This window comes from Buteo buteo, chromosome 5 (assembly GCF_964188355.1).
Source record: "Buteo buteo chromosome 5, bButBut1.hap1.1, whole genome shotgun sequence".
NCBI lineage: Eukaryota > Metazoa > Chordata > Aves > Accipitriformes > Accipitridae > Buteo > Buteo buteo.
The window spans coordinates 22,857,932-22,883,241 of record NC_134175.1 but is presented as its reverse complement, the minus strand read 5'-3'; the positions used below and the strand labels follow the sequence as shown (position 1 = coordinate 22,883,241).

At 41.0% G+C, this 25,310-nt stretch overlaps 1 protein-coding gene across 1 annotated transcript in view; it reads left to right on the top strand.

Moving 5' to 3' along the window:
• Positions 1-25,310, top strand: part of SATB2 (SATB homeobox 2) — a 131,866-nt gene that overhangs the window by 37,626 nt on the left and 68,930 nt on the right. Inside the window, exons 3-4 of the mRNA XM_075029283.1 lie at positions 19,027-19,153; positions 21,319-21,442. Of these exons, the coding sequence (XP_074885384.1) occupies positions 19,027-19,153; positions 21,319-21,442 (251 nt within the window). The remainder of the gene's footprint in view (positions 1-19,026; positions 19,154-21,318; positions 21,443-25,310) is intronic.

Below are 25,310 nucleotides of genomic sequence, written 5' to 3'. Positions count from 1 at the left end.
TGGGAGGGAGAGGAAGATACAAGGAAACCTTCACAACCGTCCTTTCACATCTGTAATTACATCCAGACTTAGCAGCAGTGTCATTTCATTTTGCAGAGGAGCGTGGCAGCCCTTGAAGTGAGTTTTCTTGGTGTTCAATCCCACACGTTAGAAAAGACCCATTGTGCTCCGACCTGCTTTAAAACAAACCATACTAAACCATGCATGCATGCTCAAAGAGTCCTCCCTTTTTATAGACAACTGCCATTTTTGCAGGGGTTGCTATGGCAAACCAGGGCAGAAAATCCTGTCTTCATGTTAAAGCAAAATACTTAGAAATTGTAAGGAGACAGATTTTGAGAATATAAATTAATTAAATGGCAGTAATTGCATTATTGCACTATCTTGCCAGGGAAATAGCTATTCCTGTGAGAGTCTATTACTGTGTTAGGTCTTGGAGCAGAGTGTAATTTTTTGAAAGTGCTTTAGGTTTTCCAAATCTGTCTTTTTGCTTTTACTTTTGACTTAATTCTAAGTAGTAGTAAACGGCAGCTTAGCCCTGCAATGGTGGTCATCATCTTGCTTGAGTTGTTAAAGCTGTAAGAAGACTGAATAAGCATTTACAGTTTGGGCTTAAATTGATAGAAGTAAATAACTATAACCTCACCAATCTGGCCCAAGTAGCTGCTCGATAGCTTGCCCTGTTGGGACCAGTGTCTTTGGATTGGGACAGGAAACATTAGGCTTCTTCCAGATAGGAGTCCTACAACTGTCTAATGTGCCTTTTGCTCCTTGACTGCTGGAGGTGCAAAGTGTCAGACAGGTAGGAGGCTTCTATAGTACATTTCTTCATTTGCGAGAAAAAGAAAAAACCCAAGGCTGTTCTATGTTGCATGCCTATTTTTTTCCCTGTGGCCTGACTGCTTAACGCCTCTGACCTTACTGTAGTTGTGTCCTTCTTCAAACCTCCAATGGAAGGATGAAGAGTTCACTTCAGAAACAGAACTGATAAACCGGATGCTGCCTGGCATATTTTTAGTCGAATTAGCAAAGCAGCTTGGAAATATTTTTTGCTTTAGTGCTGAAAACAGGCCGTTCCATATTTTTACATCTGTAGTAGTTATTCATTAGAATATTTCCTTACATTTTTAAGTGGGACTGTGTTATGGCCCTTTGATAATGCTTGGGGAGAGATGAAGACTAAAATGCCCACTTCCCGCATCTGAAAGAGAAATGCAGATTTAAAGGACTGCATATGAAGAGAAATGAATAATAGTTTTTGTAAATATGTTACCATGGACCATGAAGAGCTTTCCTTGGTTGACCCGGTGAGTGAAGTCCTTTCTTTGGGTGTTCTCCAAGCATCTTTGGTCTTTTCTTAGATGATCGCGGTTGATCAATCTGCCTGTGGTTGGCTGAATGTGGGCACAGGTCAGTGACTCTGTGTTGATTATGCCAGTATTGCCGGACTTACAAATTGACCATCTGCTCTTTGCTTTGTGCGCTCATTAAGAATCAGGCAGCAAGAGGATGGCAGTAGCCTAGGATTAATACCTACATCAAAGTTCGGGAACGCTTGGGTCTTCTCAGTTTTGCCACTGCCTATTTTGGCTGTGCTACTAGTACAGCTTGCTGCAGTTGGTTGTGCTGGTGAATGAAGGTAAACGTGTGCTCCTGTCGAACTCCCGGTGTTCATTTTAGTGCATTGAGAGTGTCATTTTGTATGTTCCTCTTGGGTTCCTGAGTAGGCAGCAGACTGTCCAATGCATCCAAGGAATGGAATGGAATGTAACAAAGCTTCTGCATTGCGGATTGCATTTGATATGTTTGGGAGAGGGACCAGCAGCTTCCCAAATAGGAATTAAAAAAACAAGAGAAATGTAGAATTGTTTATAACTAGCTCAAGTCAGCATCTTCATCTGGAACTGACCAAGTCTAATTCAAGATGCTTTTCATGCCACCGTGTTTGCCAGCTACCTCTTAGGCTAAGCCATTTGCAGTGATTCAAGAGTTCAACTCTGTGTTAGAAAAAGAAAGGCATTTCTTGTGGAATATCGTTAAAAGCTGAGCCAAGTTTTTTCTCATTTAATATTACTTACTTGAATCCACTGTCTTTCATAGTATTTTCTGCAGCATTATTCCTTCTTGTTACATTTATCTTTACTCATTTGAGAAGTTTTTCACTGCATTACCTGACTTAAAATGATCTCATGTTCAAGGCTAAAATTAAGGAGTTTTGAAAACCTGGGTGTTCTGATTGTCACTAGTGCAGAGATTAGGTATAGTTGACTGAGTGCTTTGAAAGGGAGCTTCGTATCCACTTACCAGCTTTTCTTATCTCCATAAAAATCACAAACAATCAAATAATTTTAAAAATACAAAAAAAAGTTTAATTGAAAACTACTTTTCCATACATGTTGCAGTCATTCCTATGGGTAAACATTGCATAAAACATTGTAACTACACCAACAACATTCATTCTTATTAGATGAATATGTTTTTTTATACTAACTCTGCATGGTAAGTGAATAATATCTGTCTTAAATTCTACATTTTTCCTCTGTGGTTACAACCAAAATTATACAGATTCCCTGTGTGGAATTATATCCCAAACTACTTTCCCCCAAGGTATTTTTAAACTTTTCGCCTAAATGATGTGCATTATTTTAATTACAGCACATAACAATTATCTGGAAGCTATTGGTTATTATGTCAGTCCGAGGTGCCACTTAAGTCCTTTTCTTTTCACAATTAACAAAATAATTGCTTCAAAGGCAGGCAGGGGTATGAACCCCAGTCAAATCCTAGCAGGCATGTCATTACCGTAGCAGGGGAAAGCGAAGGAGCAGGTCCCTCCCTGGGTGAAAGCATCAGGAAGAAACCGGTGGTTGTATTTGTTTTGGCAGGGTGAGGCTGTCGTGAGCCCAAAGTCCCAGCCAAAACCAAGTAAGCTTTGAGTTGACTCGAGCCATTTCTCAAATGTTTTTGTAAACTCTCGCTTTTTTTTATTTTATTTTATTCCCCATATTGTTTTAATAATACTTCTCAGTGCTGGGAACATCACACCAGATCTTCCATGTTTTGGGATTATTTGTGAATAATTTTCTCATCAGCTAATAGCCATTATTTCAAAAAATCTTCATTGGTTGGGTTAAAGTCTGAGCTCAGATGTGTGATCACATAAGGGAAAATTCCGTGGAGACTTGGAGTGGAACGAAGCCCCCTCCTTAATACTTTTGTCTAACATATGTCACTGTATTAAAAATAATTACTTTGGTTCCTTAGAGGGGAAGAGGAAGATGGTTTTTTTTTTTAAACTTGGAATTCTATATTGAGTAGGCAAATAAACTCCTGAGATTGCTTTCATTTGAAAGGGATATTTTAAATGGTACCTTTTACTTGAATGTTGGCCAGTTTAATTTAGATTATTGCTTCTGACAATTAACCTCGTGTTGGGCTGCACTTGTCTCATTAGCAATGTGGCGAGTGATGAACTTGGATTCATGAGGACTCAGCCCTCACCTGGGAAACTCACCCGCCAGGGCTGCACCACTGCTCTGACAGTTAACAAATCCACGTAAAAGCTGTCTGTGGAGGGCTGGGGCTGGGGGATTAAACAAACACATTAGTAATCTTACCAAATTCATTGAATAGTTTTGCCAGGAGAGAAAGTTAAACAGCAGAGGAGGCATGGGCATGAGATTTAAAAATATGTTGTTTCAAGGTGATCTGGTTTTGATATTTTCCTTTTTCAACTTTTTCTAGTTTGAGACAGAATTTCTCCTTCAAAATTTATCTGCTTTAAAAACAAGTTTTTAAATAAAAAGGGAATAGACTGATAGGGAGTAAGGATAGGGCTAAATAATTTAAAGAATAAAATTCTTAAATTTTGTTTGAATATAATGCTTCATCTGCCAGGAAATGATCAGTTGATTTGTTTTTCATTTAAGCAGAACCAGTTACGCAAGTTGTGGTTTTATGAACTGATTCCCCCTGCTTTTTCTCCCCTGATTTTTATCCACTGAAGCAAAATATCTGTTACTTCCACAATCTACTGATCTGTGTTACACATGGAATATTCAGAAATAATGTCATCTTTTGGTGGTGATTTGACGAACAAAAGAATTTAAGATAATTTTCTGCAATAGAAATAATGACTTCACCACCTTTGTATAGTTGAAGGCTTCTCATCTAAATATCGTCAGAGTATGACTACTAATGTTCAAACCCCAAGATGAAATAAAAAGATTCTTCTGGCATTACTCGGAGAAACAACTGGAAAAAAAAAAAATTTTTTTTCCAAACTTTTTTTCTTACTATGTTTTTCATTTCTTAGTTATACCAACATGCTGCATACCTGTGTCTAAATATACATACATACATACGAACTGTATAGTGTCCAGAGTAAATACAGATACACATATCTTTATATGCAGGAAGGGGGAAAAGTGTTAATCCCTTAAAGTAAGTGTTTTATTTTCTCCTTTTAATTGAAATTCACTTTGCATTTTATTGTATGGGCTCCCTACAAATACTTTACTACTTTTGCTGTGAAAATCAGTAAGGGGAGCATGATTTAAACAGACTGCTCTGTTCTCTCGCATTATGTGGCTATGCATATATTTGCAGCCACTTAAAAGGTATTATACATGTTATTTAGAAATAGTTATTCCATTGAATATTTAGTAATGTATACGTGAAAACTGATCCAGAAGAGACTATATGAAAAAAGATTTGCTCCGGCAGTAAAGTGGGTTATTTTAGTGGAAAAACGAAATCTTTTTTTCTCCTTGACTGCAGGGAGAGATGGGTCTGTGCAGCCGACCAGTTAAATGGGTAGCCCATATGTGCACAGTGAAGAAAGCTAACGCTGAGGTGCGAATGTGACCGGCAGAGATCGCCCATGCCTACCTGCCGTGGTCCTTTCTCATCTACAAGGGCAGCTTTCGCCCTGCCCTGGGAGCTTGCCCCTTTGTGTATTCTGGGCTGCCCTGCTCTGCATGGGCTGAGCGAGCGTGCCTGGTGGTGGGTACCCTTGGGCACAGCTCTTGTGGAGCCGGCATCCCTTGCTCATCCCAGTAGACTAGACCCACGGCAGACTCTAGTGACCTCCTCTTCCTCTTGTTTATAAATTTGAGTAAAATGCACGGTAAGAAGATGGGAAGAAAAGTCATGACTCAAGCTAAATAGAGTAAGTTGTTGCCTTGGGGGTAGGAGGAGGGGACATTAGAGGTTTGTGGTCTGGAGATTTATTCCTGTAGAGCTGGGAGGTGGCTGGCTGTCATTCAGAGACGGGAACAGCGTGGCGTGGGTGTGAGGAGGAAGGCGACAGTGATGTGGCCCTGGAAGGGCGGGTGAGCAGGCGCTGCCCAGCAGAGCTGCTTGCCACGAGGGATTCTCATCCAGGGTTGAAAGCATCTTATAGACTGTGACGAATCTGAGCTCTGTTTTAGCAGGAAATAAAACCTGTTCATTTATTTGCAAGCTAAAAATTAAAACTATTTTCTTTGTACAGAAGGAGGCCTAAAAGGCTGGCAGCAAGGTTGACACCATTTTCTGGCTAGGGGAGGAGTTGTTGGAGGGTTCTGCTGTCTGACTGAGGCTGAGGGAGAGTGCATCATTCTTGCCCATCAGCCTGCCAAGTCTACCTATCTGTCATGAGATACGGCACTGCAAATTCCCTTTCCCTACTGGCAGAAGACACCTCAGCCACCATAACAGCATAATTTTGCAGTTCTACCAAGATCTCTCTAAAGTTTTGGTTGTGACATTTAGTTACATTTGCTAATATTTTCCTTCAATATAAAAATTATTGAAAAGATGCTTCTGGTATGACATTCCTTTTATTTAAACAGGGCACATGCAGGCACACGACACACCTAATGGAATGCGAAGCCTTTTGTACACTACATATCTGGATAAAAGCTGGCTTAAGTCCTTAATATCTTGAAATTGGTACCTCTGTTTCATTGCTATTTGTAAAGAGCTTATGTTAGCGCAGCCTGAAGACACAGTATTTAGATTACGAACTGTTATCTTAGTTTCTATAAATTAAGTGTTCTTTAGACGTTTCCAGATGAGGGGCCTCCAGATCTTCAGTTCTCTTCTTTGGGCATGCAATGAAAAGCATTTCACCTCAGAGTAGGTAAAGGAGGTAACAGAGGCGCCAGTATTTTGGGTCACCAGCAATAAAATTACTCCTGATTGTCAAGATTGGATAGAACTTAATTTTCAGCATGACTTCATTGAACAACTTCTCAAATTTCATGACAGCAACATGTTTAGTCTAGAATACTATATCTAAAGGAAGCCGTTTCTCACAAAATCTTACAGATTCATCCATAATTTATCCATTTCATTTAATATTTAAGATTATTCTCCTAGATTACAATGGGACCCTTATTGCATGAGCTCTTCAAATGAGTTGTTCTGTGATAAACTGTAAACCAGGGCCATCACCTGGGGAACAAGAGGTGTTTTGGTGCTGATAGGCTCCTCTGATTGGATTTTCATCCACCATAAACTCAAATGTGAAAAGGAGGAAGGAGGGTATTTCTGAGGCAGTGGATTTTTCCAGGTGGACGTGCATTATGATGAGTGTTTGGTCCTCACCTAAAGTGCTGCCAATCAAAAAGGCAGGCAGAAAAGCTGAGCTGCCTCTACACAGAGAGCTACAGACCTGAAGAAGTGCTGGAGCATCCCATATGGTGGATGTGCTGCATCACCTCTTTACTCCATATATGCTTTTTTGGTTTCCTTCTTTTTTTTTTTTTTTTTAACTAATTAGAAAAAGAAGAAATTTCAGATGGTTTTGAAGTCTGAATTATTTTAGCATTTTAGGCATCTCAGACTTTTGGGATAATTCTTTAGTACTAAAGTTTCTGCTTACTCAGTCTTTATTTCTTTGCAGTTTATACCTGTCTTAAGACCTGCAGTATGAAACAACCAATAATACTCCCTGTCTCCAAATGAACAACAGACTTTGGGGGAGTAAAATAGACTTTCATTAAGACGCAGATACCCACAGCGCAACCCACATCCCACCACCTGAGCGAGTGCCAAGAGCAGGGAATAGTTACTGGCTGTGGGAGATGACAGTGTCGGCAGAAACCAGATTGAGGCTTTTCCTCCAGGGTGACCTTTGAAATCAATCAGATTGTGAAAATGATAAAACTCCCGAAGCCACCTCTTTGTCTTGTGCTTGCTGTGCTAGTAGTGCTCCCTCAGTGCTGAGGTTTACTCTGGTTCCCTGTGCGAGTTGAGGAGAGGAGCATACATCTGGATTATTGGAGGGTTATTCCACATATTCTTTCGGGAATGCATGTGCATGCAATGTCTTCATCTTCCTACATAAGACTTTGGGAAGTACTGTTATGTGTATCTTATTATATCTCCTTTACTGTGATGTTGTTAGTTGAAATCCCTAGTCAATTACTGTGTATTTGCGGTACAGAGGAGAACACTGGCAGCGGGATAGGTTGTACCTTGTGGTGAAATGGCATCTTTGCTAGATTCCAGAGATTTTCTAGTATTGGTACCATGTTCTGAATAAGGCATCATCCCAGTGTATCTTTGTTTAATGATATCCCCCAGAACTGTGCATGAGCCTCTGGATTCCTTTTCTGCTTACACACATGTAGAAGCTGTGCATACGTGGACCTAAGATACCTGGGGCTTTGGGAGATGATTAGGAATGACAATCTTTCCCCCCTCTTTTCTTGAAATATCAGCGTGGGGGATTTTTTTGCTCTTTGCATTTGAACATGAGGTAGAGTTTAGGAAAGAGAAAGAAGCGGTGAGAGCACTGAGCTCTGGAGGAATAGGGTTCTGGTATGGAAATTGATTTAGTGTAGGAGTGTTGGTATTAAACAACAGTTTCTTACATCAGAAGACCCATCGTTGGGGCTGTTGTGATAACCTATCTCTTAAGGTGTCTGCAGTGCTAAAAAAAAAAAAAAAAAAAAGGCCTGAGAGTGCTGGTGTTCCATCTTCCAGCTTGGTGGGTTGTGAAGCAGTGTGAACTACTTACTGGAGGATGGATCTCAGGAGGTTCTAGAGCTCTCCACCATCTCATGAGGGTGTTTGCAGTGCCACCAATGCTTGAGACTATGGAGTCTTGCAGCGTCTGATGGTGTCCCTTAAACTCCCAACCTGGTTTTGGCTGGGATAGTGTTAATTTTCTTCATAGCAGCTCCACAATTTCTATGTGCTGTGATTACACGAGAATCTTAGCTGCTATGTAAAGAAGCAGTAAATTCTGGAAATGCTTCAAAGCATGACATGCATGTGCTGCAAACCTCCAGATCCAAAAAGTGAATAACTCTTTCCAGTCTTTGCCATGTGCACAGAAATTTATAATTCAAATTAAAGATATAGTTCTTTCTGTCTTTCTATCTTTTGGTCTTTCGTTCACAAACTGACTAACGTGGAGATGAAAATGCTAACAGGATCCAAAAAGGATCCGGTGGCTTTGTAAGAAAATAGGTTCAGTTCTAGGAAGATGTGGGCTAAGAAAACAAATCTGGGTTCATCTCAGCATAATGTGGGCTCATCAACAGTACAAGGGAAAACTGTTTTTTCTGAGTCTGGTAACAGTTCCTGCTTGCTCTGAGTCATCTCCTCTAGTGGTGAACTACAGTCTTTTTTTTCTGCTTTGTTTTCTGTTGATAGGAAATGTAGCATAGTTCAGTAACCAGCAAAGCTTTATTTAGACTTGTCAGAAATGCAGAATTGTTTTGCTCTTCCTGGGAAGGAAAGAGGGAGATGAGGAACCTGAGAATCAGGTTATCAACTGAAATGAGTCTCAGTGAAGGAAAAATTTTTATTGACTTTAATTGAATTTATCTGAATTTACAATGCTGCCCAAATTAGGGACTAGGATTATTAAAATGTATTTTGAAAAGAAATATTGCAACCTTAAAGATACTATTCTTTGTCTCTCCTTAGTAGATCAATTTGTAAGGGAAGGCTAAGGTTTGATCCATTGCCATTTACCCGTTTGTGAGCTATGGGGGAGACCTGAGCCTGAAGATCAACAAACCCTCAGTCTTTGGTCTATTGTGTATTCTTAATTATATGTGTGCATGCACATTTACATATGGATAATTTTTCTTCCTTACAATTTTTTAATATAAATGCTAGAATACAAGTCTTACCTCCTTTGTTAACTGTTTAATGGTGGATCTAGTTCTTAACTGGATGTCATTAAAGATAGTAGGATCAAGCCTATGGACATTGTTTGGTCTTGTATGGATCTGGATGTGCTCTTACAGTAATGCAGCTACAGAGAGCAAAGGACTTCTGAGCCAAATTGCATCTTCACATATTGCATTCATGTTGAATTAGTGGAAGCAGTCGTTGTTTGGGGTTTTCAGCAAAGTCCTCAATCCCTCTCTTTCCTCAGCAATACATGCTTTTCTATCCTGCTAGTTAGATGCTGTCCTACTAGTTCTTCAGTTGTTCATGTTGTTTTTTTTTCATGGAAGTCAAGAACTGAATGTCTGGTGGGAGGAAAGAAAAGACAGAAGGCAAGCCAAAAGTAGTAATTTAGTGAAAAAACGTTCTGCTAGTCTTCATACAGTGTAAGGAAAACCCCAAAAGACACAAATCTTAAACTAAAAAGGTTAAGCTGTTAAACTACATAGGCCAGAATATAAATCTGTATTCAGTTTAGGGGTTTGTTTGTGCAGCACAGCATGCTGTGTGTCCTTATTTTTCTTTGGACTTGAGACCCATGAATTTTCAAATCTACTGCTAGTTGACTCAACACAAAGATAGTTGGCTACTGTATGTCTGCAGTCTGAGCCAGACTTTCTGTGCTCTCGGTAGCTGTGTTACTGCGAGTAGGCAGGATATTCAGATTCATACAAGGCCAAACAATGTCCGTAGGCTTAATTCTAAGCCTATTAGACTCTACAATGTCCTGTTAGCAATGCTCTTTTATAACCTTTAAAATGTGTTTTATGTATTCAGTTGCAATGCCATGTTACTGTGCTTTTTTCCTGCTCAGTGGACTGTCTTCCTGTGTGAAGCTTATAGGCAAGCGTTGAAGCTGGGTGAATTGAAGGAGTCTGTGGCACTGGCTTCTTTTTAAAAACAGATACAGGTTTTTCCCCAAAGAAGGAAAACATCTCCTGTCTCTTCCTCTCTTCTCCATTCAAAACCATCATAATATAAAATCCAAGAAAGGCTTCTGGAGGGTGGGGGGACCAAAGGCTGTCTGCCGGGATGCCTTGTCCTCCCTGCTGGAGGTGTCGTGAGGTGGGTTGTGTTGGTGGCGTTGGGCTGGCAGGACGCTGACAAAGAGGGCTGGAAAACAAATGTTTCTGTAAAGTTCTGGGCCTTTTACTCATGTGCAGCACCTGGTAGGTCGTGAGGTGGCAATACTGTCACCAAGTCTGGAATTTGGGGCGAGATGATCCAGGCATTGTTTGTGGCTGTTAAAGAAACCTGTGCAGTGGAGAAAAGCACCACCTGTTGAGTACATTTGCATTCGTGTTTCTTAGCAACTGAGGCAAATACACTAAAGCCCCGATTTTCAGCCTCTAAGGCTAAGGTGGAAGCACGTTACAGGTCCCCACTAGCAGTATCGGCCTATGTAGGCTCTCCGGGAGGCACTGAATTATAGACAGGAGCTGTGGTCCCAGCGCCAGGCTGGGGGATGGCAGAGAAGCAGCCGGGGTTTTGCCAGGGAGCCTGGGACTCAAAGAGAGGCAGCTGCTGTCCAAAGCAAAAGGAACAGCGGTGGTTTTAAGATGGCAAAGCAAACCTCCAGGCATGGGAGCAGCTAAGGAATCAGCTTTGATCAGGGAATAGGCTGAGTTGTGACACTCCTGGTCTGGATTTCAAAGGCGTTCAGCAGCCACTGCTCCCTGGGAGGAGGCACAGCCTTCGCTCCTGTGCAGCTGAGCAAGCTCAAGCGTTCCCAGGATTGAGCTGGGAAGGATCTTACTGTAAGAGTACAGGTTGCCCAAAAGACACTAATTTCATGCAAAAACGGGGAGAGCGCCGTGCTTTGGGCTTTATGTGAGGATGCTGTTAGTGAAGGAGTGTGTGCTGCAATCCTCTGGGCATTTGGGCTACTGAATAATACTGCTGAGAAAAGTAGCCCCGGTGCGATGGTGCCTCTCAGGAGAGGACAGCCTGCTGGAGGGCAAAGCTGAGCGCCAGGCTGACAGGGTTATGAAGGGCAACGGCTAAAAGCTGTTTAGTATCTTGGATGTAGTAGCCTCTCTGTCATGAGTTCTCATGACTGAAGAGAGTTTGTTTTCATGCCATGGAAGTGATGCTTGGAGTGGTTCTCTCTCTCAAACAAAAAAGAGAAGAGGACTTCCCTCTCTTAATTCATGTATTACTTCTTGCTGTCCAAGGTAAGTGCAGACTTATCCAAAAAATGGCAAAAGAGAGATGTTATGCAGGGCTAAATGTGGTTTTCCTCAATGGAGGTAATAGTTTTAAAAGTTATACAGAAAACATAAAAAAATACTTAGTTTTAGAATATTGTGTACCTCCTTTGCTTCCTCGCCCTTCCATTTATTTGTGGTATTCATGTTCTATCATGTAACAGTTTTAAAAATAATCCCCTGAAGTAAATAACATCGACCTTTTTTTTTTTCCTGTTTCCTTACCAATTATTGGCTGTTTTTTCAGACAGAATAGGGGGTTGGAAAATTAAATAAAGACTTCCAAAATAACAAGGTCCAGAAAATTTTATTTAATTTGTGGGTTCATTCTGTTCCCCCCCCCCCCTTTTTTTTAAGAAGATCTTTATTAATTTAGTCTAGTAACTTAGTGCCTATATTAAATTAATCTTATAAAAGTCAGGGTCCTCACATAACGTTTCCCAAATGTGAAGCAGCATCTATTACATGAGGCACAGTCTTTTTACTGTAAAATGTAAACCCGATATGTAGAATTACAAGGCATCAAACTGTTTAGTGTGTGTTATTTAAGTCAAATACTTGAGTACAGTCATGCTGGAGGAAAGGAATGGGCAACACTAGCATTCAAAAAATTAAAAACTCAAACCGAGCTTCATATATCAAAGCGATTTTCATCTGTGAAAGTACTCTGAAGTTCAGCAATTAAACCTTGTAACACTAACAGTCTTCCTATTGATAGTTACTCACATCCATGTTTCTGTAAATGTTTTAATATATAATCATATAAATATCATATATAATCATGTAAATGCATGTCTATATTGAAGTCGATGTATTAATACAGATGTGCAAGCCGGAAAAGCTAGGTATGAGTGTTTAAATTGACCAGCTCATTGATGTGTTGTTGCACCACAAAATTTTGTCCTGTAAACCGCCATTGGTAGACATAGTTTATGACAGCATTTTAAAGCAGCACTAGCAAAGACCTCCAGCAACAGCAGTACAAGGGGCTTTGCGCTGCCAGAGCTTTGGGTAGCTCGGCCGTGCCTTCCCCTTGGGTGAAGGTCACCCTTTTGTGCAGAGCCCTGAAGTTGCGCAAGTCTTGAGCTGGGGCGGAGTGTTCGTCATTCAGGGAGTGTGGGTGTTCCTGTTGATTTGTGGATGTGTACATCACAGTGTAACCACATAGTTTATTCCTGTTCTCTCACTGAATTATTTATTATGGACCGAAATGAGGAACGAGGGGGATTCTTTTGTATTGGCATAAACATAGGATTATGTTCATTGTGTGCTTTCAGTCACTAAATCACCGATATGTCAATTGGCATAATACAGTCTACCTCACAGGGATGTTACAAAGCTTAATTGATTAATGTTTTTTAAGTGCTTTGGGATCCTCTGATGAAAGGCGCTTTAGAAGTGCAGGGGAGGATTATGCTGATTATTTTCCCCATCTATTACCCTAATATGTCACTGATTGAAATTCAATGGAATAATATGGGCACCCTTATAATGATGGGCAAAGGCAGTATAATATTTTTTAAATTTCCCTAAGAGCTAGAAAAGGCAGCTCAATAATATAATACAAAAATTAATATAATCAGGGTTTTTTTAATTGTTCCCATTGCTTTTTTCTCCTTTCTGCTTGAAAAGTCATTCCCTTTGCTGGATTAACAACAATAACTACAAATTATGCCTTTATGTTGTTACAGTTTGATGATATATTGCAGCCAGGGTACAGGTTAGAAACACAGGCTGAGTTATTATGTACCGCAGGGTAGTGATTTCCTGCAAACTGATTTATGGATAAATAAGTCTATGTACTTATTACATGGGACAGGCAGTTTTTAATTTCTGTAACAAAGCACAGCTGAACAAAGGAAAATTACATGCTATAGCATAGGGACAAGACACCTCTGAAGAGGATAAACAGATACAATCAACATCACAAGAGCCTACCCATCTTGTAGGGAGGCCCTGTCAGTAGTGGCTGATAGATAAATGGCTTGATGGTCCCGGCAGCGGGGGTTTTATTGAGTGTTTCACTGAGGTCTTTCATTTGGAGTTGTAAAAAGAATCAAAGTGTTTGGGTGCTTGTGCTAATCTGCAGTTTCTCCTGAGTTTCTGTTGTGTTGATAAGAGCTGCTGTTAGAAAGTAAGATGTTTAAACAAAATTATTTGATTGAACTCACAGCACGGCAGCAGATGTTGCTTGTGTTCTTCACCCAGCCTTGCGTTTGCAGTCAGCCACTCTCGGGCAGCGATGCTGTGATGCAGGGAGGTGAACGCCAGGACACCTCGTACAGCTCTGGAATGCCACAGCCACGTGAGGCACGGCTCTGGTCTGGTATAACTCTGCAGATTCAGATTTGCTCAGGGCATTTTGAAGGAGTAAACGTAGCCCAGGAGATCTTATGCTGGGTTGGGCACTGCGTATTCCCTCAGCCTTTCTGAAGCTCATGTAAACGCTGTGGTGTTTGCTGTGTCTGACTGTACAGGCACGTGTTCTTACCTGAGCTGGATGTAACTTGTGCTGCCACAGCCTGCAACATGTTAGTGAACACGGAGCTGTAGCGTAAGAAACGAGCTTTGCGCTTCTCCAGTTTCCAGCCTGACTGCCTGTCAGTCCGCAAGGACAGCGATTAAAACAAGTTCTGCTTTAACACCTCACTCTATGTGAGTCTCAGCAGGTTACATTTGCTTATGCTGTAGCAAATGAGAGGTGTTGGTGTGCATCAGGGATGCAAATGGTTTGTCTGCTTAGTGTTGACAAGCGCTTTTCTTAACGATGTTTGGTAAAGAATCTATTCTCTGTTATCCTTCTTCTTCCCCTTTAGCCAAAGAACACAAAATTCCTTCTCTTTCCCCCTCTGTATGTATTTGGGAAAGTGTTACTCATGATTCAGTTTGTAGCTGTCTCCAGAAAAATGTTGAGGTGGGGGTGGTGATGCTAATGGGAACTTCCAAAATGTCCTTCATTTGATCCCGTGAGTTAATTTTAACCCTAGCAGATTAGCATTTTAAATAAGTTGCATTAATCCTGCGTTACCTACCTACAAGTATCCATTTAAGATGTAACTCAGATATGCTCATAACTCGTGAAAGGTGAAATCAGGAGTCTAACCATGGTGGGAGCAGTTTGTGAAGGGAGGCATTGACAGCATGAGGTCTGTTCTGGACCTGTTTGCTCTCTTTAGCTGCAAAAAAGAATTTGGAAAATGCCCCATTTTAAGAGTTTGATTTTACAGGAGTGAGGTATTGAAGTGTCCGTGGGATGCTCCAGTAATTCTCCTGGGACTATCCAGATAAAAAATTAACTATGCAGGTGACTGGGAAATGCAGGACCTGGACCTCACTCTGTTTATGACCAAGAAGTGTCATAGCTAGACTATATATTCTAAACCCCAGATGTGGCATTCTTAGAATGAGTGTACTGTATGGCTATCTTTCCGTTTGCAAAGACAAATGAGGCTTCTAGCCCATATAGGTAAATAATTTTCTGGGACAGCATAAGCTACATAATAATGAAAAGGGTTTGCCAGCTTAGCTGTATTTTTCTGGGGAAAAAAAGCTTTTTGCCTTTTGCTGTTGTTACGCTCCTGATTAACTTAGTTATTCTAGAAGTCTGCTTTAGCCCCCAACCTTGCATCCATTCAGTTTACCTCTCACTAGGGTGAAGTCCCAGGAATAATCCCAGTGCTTTGGATGCATCACTCTTTCAGGTAATACCGTAAAAGAAAGGTCATGAAGATCCTGTGTCAAGTTCTGCTAGGTATAGAGGTCAGCCATGATGTAGCTGGTCAAGCCTTCTGTTCAATGCATTGTTCTGCTCTGACTTGTGTAGTTACCACTTTCTTCTCCAAAGGAGCTGCATTTTAAATTAAACTAAATTGAAAGCGCTCTAGCAGGGTGGCACATCATTGGCCTAAGTGGAACACCAGCAGTGAATTGCAGTGGTTGTTCTGTATGAACCTGACATGCGAGCTCACAGAAGTTTGCTGCTAGTGTGTTCTGGCATTCTTGTGGGTGAAGGGAGTTATGTAACTTTTAAACTAGGTTGCTTTGTCTTTTTTTCCCTATCTGCATTTTGATCAAGCTGAAGCTTAAACTGAATAAAAGACCTGTCTGGAGGAGGACATGCCATTCAAGAACCAACAGCCAGTGTGGATAGAGAATCTCTTCTAAAACATGTTTTGAAAAAAAAAATCTTTTGAGAAAATTGTTTGCTCCGTTTATTGTCTTTAATTGACTACCTGGCCCGGGCTGCATTCAGCCATTTCGAGATGAGTTCTTGAGAGCTGTTCTAGTGTGTGGCCATTTCTTGAGTGTGTGCAAGCTTTGAAATCTGTTGAACTTTCCCTTCAGAAAAACTCTTACAGGACAAGAGTCCCAAAGTATCAGTGATACAGGAAAGAGAAGCAGACTCATTAACAGAAGAGTTTTGTGAACTCATGAAAGATGTGCTTTCAGATTTCCTGAGCAGTCTGATCTGCTGTGCATTATCTACACATAATTTTGAGAAGGTCTGGAGCTGACAGAGGAGTGATATTCCTGGAGCAGTAGTATATTCATTAGTAACACAGTGACCTTTGCTTATTCCTGTCCCTACTCCCAAGTCTCAGTTGTGGTAGGATAAAAGCTCAGTCAGACAAGTTAAAGTGGTTTCTTTAAAGGCCTGAGCTGTACCATTTGGAGTCAATGAGAGGAACAATAAAAAACGTGTATGTGAAAGTGACTCCTTGCTACCAGGCTGTTATCTTGGGATTGCTGTTACACTAGAAACACTGAGTCCAGGATGAGAAGGGACCTTTTTAAGGGGGAATATTTTGGTCCACTCGGATGTTACTGAAGAGTCATTCAGAGATGTCTTCTAGCACGCAGAGAATACGTTTGCTTAACAAGCTGGCATCATCTTCCCAAATGCAGCCCTAGAGTTGCCTTAAGTACAGTGTTGGTGCCATGAAATAAACCACCTGTGAAGTCTGCTGAGGAGCTGGATGGAAACCATGGCTTCTGGCTATCGTTTGGACCAGCTTAATGCGCTCTGGAAAAAAAAATTTCACACGTCATATCACACCGGCTGAAAAAATAGCGTACATCAGCAGTGCTGTAACACAGAGTAAAGGACTCGCAGCAGGTGTTAACATGCAGAGGCACGGAGCATTATGGTAACACCTGTGTTTGTCTAAATCCAGCCAGAACAATTTCCTCTCCAGTTGTAGGGGAGGATTAAAAAAAAAAAAATAAAAATCTACCTAACTTCCAGTAGTAGCAGACATTTCCTGTAAAGCAATTTGCATAGTATTTCCCATGGTGCACTCTGGCTGCACTGTGGTTTTTCTCTTTAAACTTTTTTAGTCTGGGGACACCTTTGGTAACTTCAGTGACCCCCAACCATCTCTTTGTCTCTCGCCAGCGCTGCCAGGCCCGAGCAGTTGCAGATGGTGTGCTCTCTGAGTGCTTTCCTTAATTGAATGAAAAATAAAGCCTCTTGTAAAATATTACCAATTTAGATGTGACTTATGGGGCACATATGATGCTTATTTTTTCAATTACATGAAAACTTGGCGTGGTTAAACATAGGAAGCCAAGTGTTCTGTGAAGCTGGTATGGATTTCTGGATTTTTAGGTGATTTTGCTTTAAATTATTATGTAGCAGAAGGGGGTGAAGAAAGTCAGCAGCTAAACTGTGTTTTCCCAGCATGTATTTCACTCAGTGGACCCTTGATGCTCATTTCATGACTAATATATGCTGCACTATATGCATTTCTTGTTGTCACCAGAGATAACATTAAGTAAACTATCCCCTTAAGAAAAACAGCTTTTCTTGGCAAGTGGAATGTGACTCAAGGAGCCAGCACTGGAGACATACGGTGCTGTGAATGAGTGCTGTGTGTTACTCTACTGGATCTGAGTCCAGGCACTATTTATACTGCAGCATATTCAGCACCAGATTGTTAAATCTTAATACTGAAACAGTGCATCATTTAAATGTTTTTGTTCTGTTTATGTCCCATTTTCAAGCATTGGATATCAAGCAACACTTACTAACTTTTTGTTTCATTTGGACAAGATCTCCCCTTGCCAAAAGCTTTCTAATCTGCTCTTGAAACATTAGCCCGTCTGTACCAGCATGTTACAGTGAAACTTTGTGCCGCTGAGGATGAACTAGGTCACTACCAGTTTCTTTCAGTATGTGGTGATAGAATACCTTGCAAAGCAATAAGTCAATGGTAAATGCAAAGACGTAAGTGCTAGAGAAAAGGAGTAGCACTAAAATTATTTCCTTTTCAACCTGTGTAGGAATGGGGAGAAAAATATTCCATAGCAGTTATTTCATGGACTCATAAGCATTGTGTTCTGTTGTTTTCTCTGTGCGAGAACCTCTGTTTCACTGTTTCAGAGGTGGTACTAATTTTATGATCATGTTTGGGAAATCAGGGTAAAAGGCCTTTGCCATTTATTTCAGTTTGGTTAGTTCCAGAGCTGGTGAAGAACTGTGAGGAGAAAGTGAGGAGGGGAGGCCTGAAGTTTCTTTGCATTACAGCATCCTTCCAGAAACCCAAGGAGGGTTCTTGGAGCTCCTGTTACCACAAAGGAAGTAGTTTTCTCATGTATTAGTGTATTTCTGGCAGTAGAGTTTACAGATGGTCTTTTTGAAGATCAAAAAGTATATAAGCAGACCTCAAAAGGCATCAGTTTAAATGGGAGTCTTGTAGGGCTGTGCTGAGAAAAGTTATGTGAGCACAACAGTGGGGCAGTGGGAACACGGTGGAAGAAGGAATAAAAGCAGTATTTGCGATAGTGCAGAACAAGGCCGAACTGCTTTGCTCTCATGTAAGATGGCACTGTGGCTTGCTTTCTTTGGCGTCTTCCTGAAAGTCATTCCCGGGTATTAGTCATTGTTTTTGGTGTGGGTGGGCCCTCTGCAATTGTCTAAACAGAAATAATACCTCTGCACCAAATGGTTTACCATCCAAGTTTACAGTCTTTGTGACAAGCTCATCCAGAAGAGGTGATGATCCCTATTAAAGAATGAACAGAAGTAGAAATAGAACTTACAGCATTCTCTCCCGCCCCCGAAGTGCTATTTTGGATCTGTGGTCAGTAGCTTGCAGTTGTTTTCTTTTCACAAAGAAAAGCAACTGTCTGCATAGTGCAACTTGTAGCTGGGAGTGAATTCTTCCTGCTTGGTGGGTTTCCAGTGCCATCCATCCACACTGGGAATCGTACCATGCTTAGATTGTAACTGCGTGCTGAAAGCCCACACGTAGGAATTTTCCTGTTCAAGTCAAAACCAATGCATTTATTTACTGAAGGGTTTTGTAGACTGCAAAATCAGGACTATAGAGTATTTAAAGCTTGTTCTAACTTAGAGAACTAGGCTTTAGTGGGATGATGAAAGATGTGAAGGGAGGAAGCCTCCTGTGCTTCCTTGAAGCAATTGAAGAGCCAGGAACATGTCAGCAAGTATCTGCTAAGAATTTAAAATCTATTCCTGTTCTTCCCCATTGTTTGCTTCAGGAGTCGGTACAACACATCTTTTTGAGCAAGACTGCAATTAACCTCAAGGCAGATCTTGAATCTCCTGAACAATCAAGCTTATCAAAGGGTTTAGTAAATGGCTGATAAAATATAAAGCACAAAATTTTTGTTTTCTTTTCAGGAATAATCAAGCTTGGGAGGTGGAATCCCCTTCCTCTCAGTTATGTGACTGACGCACCAGATGCGACAGTAGCCGACATGCTACAAGATGTCTATCATGTTGTGACATTGAAAATCCAATTACAAAGGTGGGTGTTTCTGAACATCTGTCCTTCTCTATTCTCTGAGCTGCTCTGTCGATTACAGTGTTACTACAGAGATTAGCACATCTTGTCCTCATTAATTTCTGGTCTTTTGATGAAATGAAAAGGAAAATGAAGAGAAGGGTGGGTCACCTGGCAGCTTTTTGGTGCATGTTCCCACTGATTTTGTATGTTTTCTGAAGTAGCAATATGGTGGCAAAGAAGGGAGGCCTAGAAACTCAATCAAATTAAGATATGGGGCCTTTAAAGGCAGACCTTTCCACAATTCCTAATTTAATGGATTCTTGAGGCCTTATTGTATAAAAAAAATAAACTCCTTGCCTTTTTCCAGGGGCCGCATTGTGAGAATCCAAGTCTTCTACTGCCAGCTGCTGAGATGGGGTGGAGGGGAGCTTTTTGACTTTCCTTTTTTCTCCAGTGGTCTTCCCAGTGAAAAGGCAAGAAGATGAGGGAGGGATGTGTTACTGCAGCTCCATTTGGCATTTTGAAAATATTTTCCTTCCCTGAATGCTAGTTCTGACTAGCAAAGCAAAAGCCCCTGACACTTTTACACTTACTTCCCCTCCCTTTCCCCCCCCCCCCCCCTTGACTTTTTCTCCCCCTTTCTCTCTGTTGGCCTTCAAAAGAGTCCTCAAAAAGTTACTGATGTCTGTGTGAGGAGTTGCGGCAGTTCCCTGGTAGTGCATGGCATACTCTAGACCTGCTGGTAAGCCTACATCGCAGAGGCTGCTGTAGCTTTATGCCCAGAACATGTCAGAGGAAAGAGGCAAAAATAACAGACAGCCTGGAATGATTTGTCCACAATTCTTTGAAGCTCAGCTTGAACAGAAGAGGGGTCCATTGGGATGTGTGTCTGTGTCCTTTGGTGGCAGGTGCATACACTCCAACTGTTCAGTTCAGTTTGGAATTTGGAAGTAGTGGGTGCCTCACTGATATTAACCTCCCAAACAGCGACATTTCTTTCCTGTTATATCTCTGATGGGGCTTGGGGTTTTCAGTTCCCACTAACAGGCCTTTCCTTGGTTTTATATACCGTTATCATTTCTCAGCTAGACTGCATCTCTGCAGCATAGTTATAAAAGAGCATCTAGAGCCTGTAGCTGCTATAAAACTGGAGTGCAGTAACCCATCTCCTCAGAAGTATGAGCTACCAGGAGTCCACCTAGCCTATTGTCACATTGGTATTACTGGGGGATATCAACCCAAGATCGAGGTCTCATTCTTCATCTTCAGAGTGCTTGAATGCCTGGATGCCATGTAAATAAAAGATAGCCCATGACTTTGAGATAAAGGTGGTCATTGACTACTTGAACTCCTCAAGCACAGCTGAACTTTCAACTCTGAGGGTAAAGCCAGGCTGCGTAGGCAGAAGACAGAACCACCTCAGAGGTTGATTGGAGAGCGTGCGTTAAGTCTCTCAGGCATGAATGGCAATGACAAGCTTCTCCCGGCTTTCTGATGTGCTTCTTGGGTCTGTCCCCACGTATGTAGACACAGACCATAAGCTTGTTAAGTTAAAAGAGGCACAAGTCCTATAAAGACAAAAGCTTCACTACATATGCAATTCTTGTAGAATGAAAGTGAGAATGGACTACATGTGACAGATGTTGGGCATATGGCTTAATGTCTTTCTGAAAGGCTCTTGGATACTTCCGCAATGAGGGCAGTATGAGAACCTGTATAAAATGAAATTCATTTTTCAAAGCCTTGCCTCCACACAATGAGGGCCCTTACTGTTTAGGGATTTTGTTAGTGGCTGTGTGGCTTATATGTTTATTATTCTGTCCCAGTAGGAGTATCTTTCTCCGTCTAGAGAGGATGGCTTTATTCAGCCATTTCTGGGGCTTGCTTTATGCAGTTTCTTTGCTCTCCACCAGGCCCCAGAGGGAATGGTTATGCACACATACAATACCAGAGCAGGATTAGCTGCTATTCCTGCCATGTACTGACATTCTTTTAGTTGAACTGCACGTCTTCTGGGAGTCAGGCTTGGTGGGGAGGGGAAAGAGGGAAGAACACCTTGATGGGCTGGCTAAGCTGGAAACTCCAAGGTTGTGCTCGCTGCTTAAAGGTCTATAGCACTTGTATGCAAAGAGTAAGCATCTGCGAAGGTGATGTTTCTATCTACTTTTTGCTTTCTGTTTTAACAGTTGTTCAAAGTTGGAAGACTTGCCAGCAGAGCAGTGGAACCATGCCACAGTTCGCAATGCCTTAAAGGAACTGCTCAAAGAGATGAATCAGAGCACATTAGCCAAAGAATGCCCTCTCTCACAGGTCAGTGTTTTTAGCAGGCTTAGGGAAAGCCAGATTTACAAGATCTAAAGCTCATACTTGTTCAGTAAAGGGCTTAGACTAAACAATTCCATAAATACTGAATCAATTTGTTTTCTTTAGAAAGGAGAAATTCTAATTAATATGAAAAAGAGTATCTTTATACCATGTTTTCTCAGTGGGTTGCCACGTGGAAATTATGAATGAATTGGTTGGTTTTTATCCTGCTGTTGAGAGAGATGTAAATTCTTTATTTAGATCTTTATGTGAACCTTTTCCAATAGGACTAGTGATCCTCAAATGCAAGACTTGAGTGGCTTCTTCCCATTAGCAGAGACCCACCTCCCCCCCTAATGCGTAGGTAGCTCTCCTCAGCCTCCAAATATGATAAAAAGTATGCTGTTTTAACAGTTGTGCCCCAATTTCTAGGAAACAGCAACAAAAAATGTATATGTAATTATGTTAAAAAAAGAACAAAAACTCACTCTCATTCTCCATGACTGCTTTTTAAACGGCAGTGATGTCATGTCTAAGACACAAGTTCCTGCAGATATCATGAGCTTTATTTGTACTTCAGGTATAATGAGAGATTCATAAAATTTTCATGACTGAGTCCTCCTTGCCTCTCAGAAAAAAACAGAAAAACACTTCAGCACCCAGACCAAGTAACTTTGCTAGGACTGAAAAATACGTTGCTTTGTAAAAACTTTATTAGAATCATAGGTTAATCTGTTGATTGTGTCTTAAAAAAGTCAAAACATCAGTAATGCCTACTTCCTAAAAATCCGATGCTTTGCTAGCCAATATCCAACAGTTTTTCTCCTGTGGTTGCCTGTCTTACATTGCACTGTACGCTCATCCTGCAATTCATGATCCAAAGCGTCTGTGAACTAAGAGAATTCTTTCTATGTATAACCAGCACAAATTTGCCTCACTGCATTATGATTACAACTCCAGGGAAAGCGCAGAAGTGAGATACAGAGCAGAATTTAGGTCTTTGCAATTGGTAGGAATCAAGTTCCTCATCTTCCTTAGCCATGTGGGGTGTGCAGAACTAACAGGAAGGAAAGGCTGCATAAGGAAAAGCCATGTAACTTGCCTTGTTTACTAAAGAAGTAGCAGTGACTTTAGGTATGCATAGAGCGTAAGTGCATTGAATACGAAAGTATTTTTCTTTTCACACAGTTTAAGTGTAATTTCTTTAAATAGAATTATCTGTGGAATCTGGTCAGCTAATGATGATTGCAGCATATGGTTGTCTCTGCCTAGTCTTCTTCAATATCCAGTATAACTAAACTATGCATCATTTCATATACAGAATTCATTTGTTGTCTGGGTCTTTTTCCTCCCACTTCAGTTTCAAAGCCTACCAGGTGGAAATGCTGCAGTTGGTTTACTCCTTCTATAGCATTAGTCTGAAATATATTTACAAAATTACTTATGGCAGAACTGTAGCAGCAAAAATTCTCACCCCAGTGTTTATTCAGTGGACAAAGCTAAAAGGAGATCCTTCTCTAGAAAACTGAGATTGCTTACTTTTAAGCACAGGTGCAAGTGACCTTGAGTAGTGACTAACGCTTGAACTGGGACTGCAAGAATGCAGCTTGTATTATTATTATTATTATTATTATTATTATTGCCATAAAAAGTTTCAGTCTCTTTTGTTTTGGCTCACAAAATGCAGAAGATACAATGGAAGGTTGTATAGGAGCTGTCTGTTACCATCATCTGAATATGCCTCTAATACAATTCCTTCTCCCAAATCAGTTTTAAAAAAATACCGTGCCAAATGTGAAATGTCATTACAACCCCCTTGTGGTTAATATATTATTGACAGCAGCAAATTGCAGAGTGGTCTCTTAGGAGTCAAACTGCAGAGTAAATGCTTCTGTTTATTAATGTGTTCACAGTGCCTCAAGTACAGAAGTGGAGAGGGGCAGCGCAGGGAGCTCTCGCTCCCACCAGTGACGGTGCTCCGTCTCTGGTTCTCGGTGCCCGAGCTCTCCATGCAGCCCAGATGGGGATTCTGATTGCTGCTAATGGGAAATGTAATCATTCACTTTGATTTAAAATTGTTCTGTTTTTTTCTGCTAGGTGTATTATGTGGCTGCAGCTTAGCTACCCTTAGCATACAGCTCCTGTTCAAACAAATAAATCCCAGTTAACCAAGCTGGGGGGAAGGAGAGTAGGTGGGGGGAGTCTGTGTGGCAGAAAGAAATCCAATTATTTCAGCATTTCCATCTTTGCATAGAGGCCTCTGTCTTTCCTGTATATTGTGTAACTCATCTCAGCACTGACCATGCGTTTTGTCTCTGCTGGAGCAAGATTTCTTGGGATGTGAGCATGTGCCATATTTTTCTCCTTGACCTTACTGCACCAGATTTTCTTTGTGTGGGTATTTCTTAGCTCCTGGTCAAAATAGTTTTCATTCCACATGGCTGTCATGGTCACACACATACCAAATGTATCTGCTACTTCATATAGTCTATTCCTTCCTTAAGGATTTTCCCAGGAATAACATGCATTATTTAGAAATTTGCAATTAGTCAGTGGGTTTTTTTGCCACTCTCTTCTGAATGGATGTTTCCTCTCTGCAGACTTATCACGATTCCTAGCAGAAATACCCCTAGGACATTTAATAGGGAGGATGTGTAGTTTGAAAGTTGTTATGGTTCTTTCCCCTGCTCTACGGTCAAACAGTTGAAGAGAATCTGTCCTGTGATTTTTCACCAATGGTTGATTTACTAGTTGATTTTACTATTTAATTTAGGCTTTGCTTTCACAAATAAAGGTTAATGGGTTAATATATTCTGTGATATTTAATAGCCCTACAATTTCAGTTATGTCGATTTGTTGCAGAGCTGGAGGATTTGGTGGAGGGGGAAAAAAAGGGAAAAACCAAATTGTTATGTAGACAGAGCTAAACAGTTTCCCCACCCTTCCTTAGTGACTGGAAATTTAACTGAAGTGACACTAAAAAAACCCATGTTATCTCAGCTCAGCTTTGTTCAAAATCCTTAGCAGAGGCTATCTCTGTGTCAGGCTTTCAGAATACGACTGCTTGTTAAAATGACTTAGAGCAAGGGAGGATTTATGGGGAGGGAATTGCTGCTGACTGCCACAATGCTAGGTTTATGTCTCAAAATATTGATTTTAATTAGAAAATTGAATCTTAGTTTTAGAAATTGAAGCTGCTACTTATAAAGGCTCTTACTTCATAGCCTTCAGACTCTACTGCAGTAGCAGCCATAGCAGCCTTTGAGTGGAAAAGTTACAGTGAAAAGGCAGAAGAGCCTCTTTACTGAAAGTGAAATTACCTGTTGAAGACTAAAACTAATCTGCACCACCCAGTTATCTTAAGTCTCTCAGTTTTGCTCCCATTTTTTAAGTCCCCAAACCTCAAGAGTTCAGGAACAGCTGGAGTCCTGTGATATTGCAGTGAATTGGTTAGAAGGCTGGATAAATCTGGAAGAGAGAGGGGATGTTTCTGTTTTTAAAGCATTGTTAAAATCTGGTAAGCCAATGTCTAAGCCTTGTAGCTTTCAGAGATGGCCAAGATCCCATTTTGCACCAGAGCCTGCAGGAGCTGGTGGGCCAGAGCTTGAACCTACGGTAAATAGCTTGTTTGAGCTGTGAGATTGTCCTCGCTCTCTCATCTCTTGCAGAAAGGTCATACAATGTGCCAGGGTTTTTTCTGAGCTTTGACATAAGTGAGGAAGGAGGGCATAAGGGAAATGCGGTTTCTGGAGAAGGTGCACATTGGCTCCCAAGTGTTAGTGGTGTTAGATTGCATTTCCTTGCTGGAAATGTACATGTGCTGGAAATGATTTGACCCTGGAAGAGTTCAGAGAGGGGAAAAGGAAAGCAAAAT